General features: G+C 49.0%; 1 protein-coding gene across 1 annotated transcript in view; it reads left to right on the top strand.

Moving 5' to 3' along the window:
* The first annotated feature begins 4,860 nt into the window (after window positions 1-4,860).
* GALNT16 (polypeptide N-acetylgalactosaminyltransferase 16) overlaps window positions 4,861-7,905 on the top strand; it is a 52,069-nt gene continuing 49,024 nt past the window's right edge. Inside the window, exon 1 of the mRNA XM_031553663.1 lies at window positions 4,861-4,893. Within this exon, the coding sequence (XP_031409523.1) occupies window positions 4,861-4,893 (33 nt within the window). The remainder of the gene's footprint in view (window positions 4,894-7,905) is intronic.

Below are 7,905 nucleotides of genomic sequence, written 5' to 3'. Positions count from 1 at the left end.
CTGAACCGTCGGCTGGGGCGGCCGGGAGCTCCGGGTTCGCTTTGCCCCGGGGCAGAAGCGGCCCGGCAGAGCCGTTCCCGGCCGATGCGGAAACTCCTAAGTCTCCCCGAGCCGAGGCTCCTGGCTCAGCGAGGGTGTTACTGTGGCGCGTCGCAGCCCGGAGCAGCCGTGCGGATGCTCCCGATGCCCCCAGCTCCCTGCAGGCCCGCCGCGAGCAGAGCGCTGTCCCGCTGCCGGGCGCTGCCCTTAGCCCCGCTCTTCTGGAGCTCGCTCTGGCACTTTTATTTCTTTGCTTCCCCGCCTAGCCTTCTGTTGTTTGGTTTCTTTTGTTGTGCTTGCTCTACTCGTTCTCTCGGGGCTGAGGTGTGTCACGGAGCCGCGTGCCCTCCCGCCCCGTGGGGCAGGACGCGGTGCCGTGTTGGATGCCGCGCTGCCCGGGGCAGCAAAGCTCCGCGTCCCATCCTGCATCCCGGCTGGGCCCGCTCTGGAACCGCTTAACGGAGAGAAATTCTCTTCCTTTGCCTCCTGGCCCGACTTGTAGCCGGGTGTCCGCGAGGCGCTCGCAGACAGAGGCTGTGCTATGGGGCCCTTTCCTGCCGTGCCCGACATCTGCATCTGTCTGCTTGCGCTGAGGGGTGGCCGCGCGGTCCCGCGATGTCTGAGCTTCTCTCTCATGCGCTGTGGCAGCGCTGGCCAGGGGGGCTGGCATCCCCAGCAAAACCCCGAAGCACTGGGACAGGTTCCGCCTGCCGTACAAGGCGGCACTGGGTGCCCGTCCCTCCCCCATCAGCCGGGGCTGCTGCTCTGCCCTCTGCCCCTATCCAGCCCGGCGAACGTGCCGCTCCCAACGGCTGTCCTGTGCGAGGCCCTCGGCCCCGGGGTAGCCAAGCGACTTGAGCTAATCGACGATGTCAGCGTTGTGTAAGAGAAGCGCGCGCATCCCTTGCGTGCTGCTCGGTCCCTTGGCCTTCCACAGCCTTCGGCTGGCTCCCAATCTCCTCCTCTCCCCGCGAGCGATGATCTGGAGCCCAGGTCTGGACTCACTGCGGGTAGGGCTGACTCATGTGACTTATGGCTCTCTGGAAAATTATTTCGGCAATTTTCTGCAATTGGCTGCTTCTCTTCCTGGGGGAAAAAATTAATCACGTCTCTTGGATGAGCGAGCCCATGAGTTCTACTCTTGTGTCTGTACCATGGCATTTCAGATCCTGGGCAAATTACAGTGAATTGCACAGTTTTAAAAAGCTGAAGTACTTTCTGGGCTTGACGTGAAATGCGGTTCTCTTAATTATTCTCTCCTGATGCGAAGAATAAAGTATCACTTCAGGCCCTGCAGTGCTTCTCCATGGGATCTCGGCTATGGCAGTGGGCGAGCACCCTGGGAAGGGATCGCTGTGTGACTGCTTCCCTGGGGATGTCACTGCTGGAGTAATGCTCAGTGACAGTTTGGCAGCCTCATATTTTATTTATGATGTTTATCTCCGAAATGCAGGAATGCCATTTGCCTAAACAGCAGAAAACAATTGTATTTAACTTGTTCCTTTGGGCCTGTGTAGGGCATTAAAAAGTGAAATAAAATAGATGGTTTGCAACAATACTGTTAATATAATCAGTACAGGGGTACTGAGCCTCAGCACCTGTTGGAGCAGATCTAAGCAAAGCTGTGCCTGTCCCACCCATTCTGTGTTTGGATGGTCCAAGTGTGGCCTTGGGGTGTCCAGCTGCTATGCTGTGCCTGCTAGGTGAGCACTTGCAGTCTTTCAGACTGTGCTGGCTGAGTAACCTTGGGAAGGGCAGGGAAATTAGTGCTCCTTCAGAACTGGCTGTGGTCAGCACAGAGGGTCCGCTGGGAGGGGAGGAGGTGCTCAGAGGAATATCTTGCCTCAGAGGGTTTCCCCAGCATGTATCAAAAGCTGCTTTTGGCAGCGTGTGAAAGAGATGCAAGGACAGACCTGCTGGCTCATGTTGGAACAGGTACACATCCCAGGCTGTGATGCCGCGTGGGCCAAGAGGAGGTAGTTCAAGTGGCAATGAACAGCACTATCCTTGCAGTGCAGGACATGGATTGAGTCACATCGGCTAGTAGAGGAAACATCTGCCGATCACCTTGTATCACTTAGCTTCTAGCATTATTAAAAGTGCTAATTGTAAATTATTCTTCAATTTTTGGAGGCTCAAAGCCTCTCTTTCAGTACAGGTGTGCTGGAGTTGAAGGGATACCTGGTGTGAAGAAGGAAATGACTGTGCCTGGCAGAGTGAATGGCATGCAGGCTGTGTGATGTTCTCTCTGCAGCTATTTAGCTGCTGGGCTGCGCAGCTCTGTTTTGTGGTGAGCATTGCTCTGCCCTGCTGCCCCCTGCACCCCAGGGTTTGTAGCACATTGGTTTCAGTGTGGCAGTGCCCCTACACAGAGCCCTCTTGCTGCTGGTAGCCTGGGGCAGCTGGCTCACCAGCTGTCACTCTCCCGTGGGAAGATTGGTAGGGATGCTTTTCTGTAGGGACATCACCAGAGGCGTGGGATGTGTGTGCAGCTGAGACCTTTCCATCTTGGTGTCCTAGATAACAGGGATTTAGTCCTCCCAACCTGTCACAGCCTGTCTCATTTTTTCTCTTCTTTCTTTTTAGTTGGAGGATTATAACTGTGGCATTGAGTTTAAAGAGGATCAGAATGCCCTATGTCTGCCTTCTGCTTCTGCCTCATCTCTCCAAACGTGCATCCTAACAAAGGGCTGGGGATGGATTAACAGACGTTAGCATTGCTACAAGCACTGAAGAATGGTTAGAGAGCTCTCTCTTAGCTCTCGTGCCCCCATCCCAGTGGGATCTGCAGGGGCTGCTCTAGGACCTGCTTGGCTGTGTCAGCTCCCTGGCGCTGTGTCCGTGCTTCATGTGTGGAGGATTAGGAGCTCCCAGGGGGTGGCTCGCAGGACCAGCAGCTGTAGGGCAAATAGTGCCATTGCTGCTCTTCTGTGCCTCCAGTGCCCTGAGACTCTTGTAAGGCGTTATTTGAGTTCGTGAGTGTACCAGAGGCACTCGCTGCTGCTCTGTGTTGCGTGTTCAGAAAACACGATACGCAGATGTGCCTGGTTCCTTCAGCTGCACTTCAGCAGAATCTAAAGCTGTAACATCTGAATTGTAAATGAAACAGTGCTAGTGAGCAGACGTGCAGGGTGACTGTTTGAACTCCAGTGTTTATGTAGCAGTGAATCTGAGAAACCAGGAAATAATGCAGCACACAGCATTTGTTAAATGTCCAAGAATTTGCTCAACCGAGTCTTGTGACACATTCATTAAGAGTAAGTAAGCTTCGGGGATCCGCCTTCCATCATTAATCTTTTTGTCTCGCTTTCCACTACCATGGTTATGACTCCAGCAGAAACACACCTCCTGCTGCTATATTTAACTTGCCAGCCCTGTGTGAAGCATTAATTGTGGTTGTCACTGCTCCGTGGCAAGGACTGTCAGCAAGCATGTTGCCAGAAGGTTGTGTTGAATCATTAGAGGGAATTGTTAGCTTTCCAGTTTTGAATCTGAATGGAAGATGCTTCTGTTAGATCAGGACTTGCTGTTAGTCATCAGTATTTTTCTTCCCAAGGTAAATTCCCATGTCATTTTCAGCAGGAGTATCTGATGCAGCTACTTTGAGATGGATTTCAGTTGCTGCATCTCAACTGGTGACCTCTAGGAGCCACGTGGGCTCAGCACCTTGCAGTGAGGGATCACACCTGCTGTGGGGCAGGTCAGGGTGGGACTGCTCAGCATGGGATGGGGAAGACTCTCTCAGGTCAGAGATAAGAGACTTGGAGATAAGCTTAACTGATGTGGAGTTGAGGTGAAGCCTCAGTCTTTGCTGATCGAATAGGAAAAAAGATTACATTCATTATTCAAATCTGCATGCCTCTGGTAATTAATTCCAGTTTAAATACTAGTGAAGTCGAGACATGGTTAAGTGGTATGGCAGTGGTGGGTTGGTGGTTGGACTACACAGTCATAGTGGTCTTTTCCAACCTTAATGGTTCTGTGATTCTGTTATCTGTGCCCTGTCAGGGCTGTGGCAGATTGGTGGAAATAAATTCCGCCCATGATAGGGGGTGGCTCAGGGATGTTCTACTCCCTGAATTATTCCATGTGCCAACTCAGGTTACGCTTCTCTCTGCTGTTCATCTGAGGGAAGGAGCATTTGAGAATAAGCTGCTAAAGTGGGGAGACAAGCTGGAAAGCTTAGAAATAGTTCCTCTGTGTGACAATGTTAATCATTAAACTGTGTGCCGGCTGAGTTTGCCCTGCATGCTGGCTGCTGGCACAGGGCTCAGGGGCTACCTCAGCTGTTTGAGGCTCCTACCACACTCCCAGTTCCACCTTCAGAAAGTTAAGTTCTGTGCTTTGCCCTCATAAAGTGAGGCTTTTCATCTTTTGTTGATCTTAATGTAAAGTGACATCCGTAACCAGTGCCTCAGACCAGTGGCTCATTGCAGAAAAAGTGCATTCATCTGGGAACGTGCTCCTGGCACTTGTGGTTCTTGTTTTTGCTGTACCAATGAGTTCTTTAAGCAGATCGATAACAGCACTGTGAATCCTGCATGCTTACTCCTGTCTGGTGACACAAGGCACAAGGTATAATGGGCAGCCCCGTGTGACTGGGCATATAGCTTTTTGCCACAAGTTATTCACAGCCAAATGCAAACTGCAGCGTTCATTTTTATGAGAGCAGAATTTTGCAGGTGTGGGTTCAGCTGGTTGTTGTTACTTCCCCTGGAGCAGTATATCTGCTCCTGCCCCTCAGCTTTTGTCAGGAGGGCTTTGTAACTAATGTAGACTGGGCAGCATGGGCAAAGTCTGCTGGGTGATTAGAAGTCGGAGATGGGTGAACAGGCACTTTCCCCTGTGGTGCCGGTGAGTAATGCTGGGCAGTTCAGGCCCCGAGCTGTGCTGTGCTGTGAGCTGGATGACCTACTCACTGTGGCAGCAGCAAGGTGCCACCCCATGAGGGCTGCTTATAGCTGCCAGCAGCTTTGTATGCAGTGTTTAGGAGAAACCAATTCAGCTCTCAGCACCTGTAGTTTATATGCTGCAAACTTCAACCGAGAGTCTTCAGTTGCTGGGGGAAAAAAGAGAGGATGGCAGCAGTCTAGTCTCTGGAATCTTTTCACAGGGTTTGACCATGTAACATGCTTTTGCAACATTCCGGTGTTTGTACAGAGCCAGATTGAATGCTGTGAAACCTAAAGATGCTGGGATCATAGAGCAGGGTTCAAGATAATTGGGCTGGAGCTGGCTGCTTTTGCCGTAGGAGCCACATTCCCTCATTGAAAGATGTGAGATTTAGGAGGAGAGGACTGCTGCCTGCTCCTTCACAGCTAACCCAACAGGCTGCCCTCAGTCAGGCAAAGGAAGCGTGGTCAGCGGAGCCCTTCCTGTTGTGTTAAATGACTAAGAGACCCGACTGTATGTCATGGCCTAATTGTAATGGTAATATTGCAGAGAGTAGTGGGTAGAGGATGATTTTTCTTGAATATTTTCTTTGTTGCCTGGGAAAGAAGCTCTTGCCATCTGATTCAGCTGCTAGGCAGACAGATTTCTTTCTGCAGGTCAGTAAACAGCAAGTGCTGCTTTCTGCACTAGGAACTGGGATGCTGGCTGCTACACTTACGTCTTAATGTATAATGTCACATTGGTTGGGAGCTAGATATTGCATGAACCCAAGAATCTATCTAATAGGGACGTACAGGCTGAAAGCTGCAGATTTGTAGCATCATCTGTTTTACCCTTTATTAGTTAATTTATTTGTAGCAGGGAAACAGCTCAGAGACAGTAAGACCATGACGCTTCAGTTATTATTTTGGGTAAATATTTTTCTGTATTGACATATCTGTCTGGTGTACTTCACTTAACACATTTCTGGAAAGCCCTTGAGCATCTTTTACAGAAAGGTTAAAGTCTTGATTTACACTGATTGCTCAGGCTCTGACTTGCGCTGTGGACGTCTTTCACAGTGGACACTTGACTGACATTGCTTCCCTGGGGCTTCAGAGAATGTGTGAACAGCCATGGTCATTTGTGAGAAGGGGTGGTGGTTAAGGAAAATAGATGAATGTACCCAACTGATGTACAGTGCCAGGATGCTTTCACCTGTGGGGATGGTGCTTCTCTTCCTGATGTGTTTTTGGAATGCAGCATTGAGAGTGCTCAGGTCTCTACTGTGCAAGTGTGATGGCTTGCGTGCTGCAAGGTGAAGGCCCTCCTAATGAGTGACTTGAATGAGGCAAACAGCAAAGAGCTGTCCAGGGATGGCTCATTGGCTTTGGCCTCTCAGAAGGACACGTCACTGTGATTTGTGCTCACCTAGCCATGCAGCTGAGTTCTATCCTCAAGCTGGGTTCTTGGCTAAGATAAAGCCCCTGGTGAGATGCATGCTATTTGCATGGGGTTCTTAATTAGAAGAATTAATCATAAACATTTGTGTCTTTCTCTCGTTAATATAGTAGGGGATAGATTAATTACATCAGCAGAAATGTCTGTTGTTGTTTACTGTTCATGTGAAATGTCTGCAGACAGGGATTGAGTTCCATGTGATATTGCTGTGCTGTCACTATTGTGTTCTTAATTACTTAATGAATTGCTGACTTTGCACTGAGATAGCTCTGCAAGGCTTGCTCTTTGCTGATGAGGAGATGCTTAAAACTTACATAAGGCTTCCAGATCTGGAGTGATAAAAGCAGAAAATCACGCCATATTTAAATTCTTAATAGCAGCCCTCTCCTAAAACATCTATGTTCTCATCTCCTATACTGCTGCTTGTGGAGGAAAAGATAGGGTGAAGAGATTTACAATGGCAATTTTCCAATTAACAACATAGTTTGTGGCACAAGTGGATTTGTGCCCTGCTTCTGTCCCCCCGTTCCCACTGGTTCAGCTGGCCAGGTGGTGCCATTCCACTTGTCTGGAGAAGAGAAGGCTCAGAAAGTTGTGTGCAGAGCTAAGGAATCAGAGATTAAAAGGAATAAGGAATTGCTTCTTGGATAAGTGCCCCTGTACTCCAGGTCCCCTAGACTCTTCCTAAAAGCAAGGGCTTCATCTTCAGCTTTTTCTGTTCTCTGGGTCAGATGTGCCTTACCACAAGAGTTCTCCACACCCTTCTTGTACTTCTCTTTGGGATTCAAGTGTTAAGAAAGGATTTCTCTTCCTCTCCTTGTGCTCTGTGCTCTCCTGCCATGAGTTAGGATGGAATTGCTTCCCTCTGCCAAAAGGAGTCCTGATGGAAGGCTGTCCCTGCAACATTTCTCTGAGTATGAGATTTCTTAAGTTTCGTGATGCTAAGTTGAAATTTAAAGAAATGTGTCTGAATGAGAGAGGGTAGAACAAGTGTTTCTGCCTCTCCTTGTTCTCAAGTTCATGGAGCAAGGAAATCAGAAGAGAAAAGACTATGGAGTTTTTAAGATACACTGGCCTGTGGGCCATGGTGCCTTCTTTCTTTTCTCCAGAAAAACTCCTGGAGCAGTTTCTGTGCAGTTTTCTGTGTGTCCAGCTTGTAGTTTGAAAGTCCAGACATGCCAGTCTTTCTGACCTGGCATGTGTCTGAGGACAGGAGTTGCAGCCTAACAGTCTGGAACGGACAAGAACTTCTGACAATTCTTAGCTTGTTGGATTCCTCTCTGTGAAATCTCATGTACAGCACTGATGACTAATTGATGGAATTCTTGTCTAAAAAAGCTGCTTTTGTAAGAAGTGAGCAATGTAAAATTGTCTTACTGGCTTTAAAGAGCATAAAAATGAGTTTAAAGTGACTGTTGCTTGGCAGAGAACACTGTTATCTACTTTTAATTATAGGGCAATGTATTCATTTTTAAAAAGTCCTTTATATCCTTATAGTGAATGGAAGCAGTTAATTAACACGGTTGCTTGAGG

This window comes from Meleagris gallopavo, chromosome 5, assembly GCF_000146605.3.
Source record: "Meleagris gallopavo isolate NT-WF06-2002-E0010 breed Aviagen turkey brand Nicholas breeding stock chromosome 5, Turkey_5.1, whole genome shotgun sequence".
Lineage (NCBI taxonomy): Eukaryota > Metazoa > Chordata > Aves > Galliformes > Phasianidae > Meleagris > Meleagris gallopavo.
The sequence above is the reverse complement of the archived record's forward strand: the minus strand, read 5'-3'. Positions and strand labels throughout refer to the sequence as shown.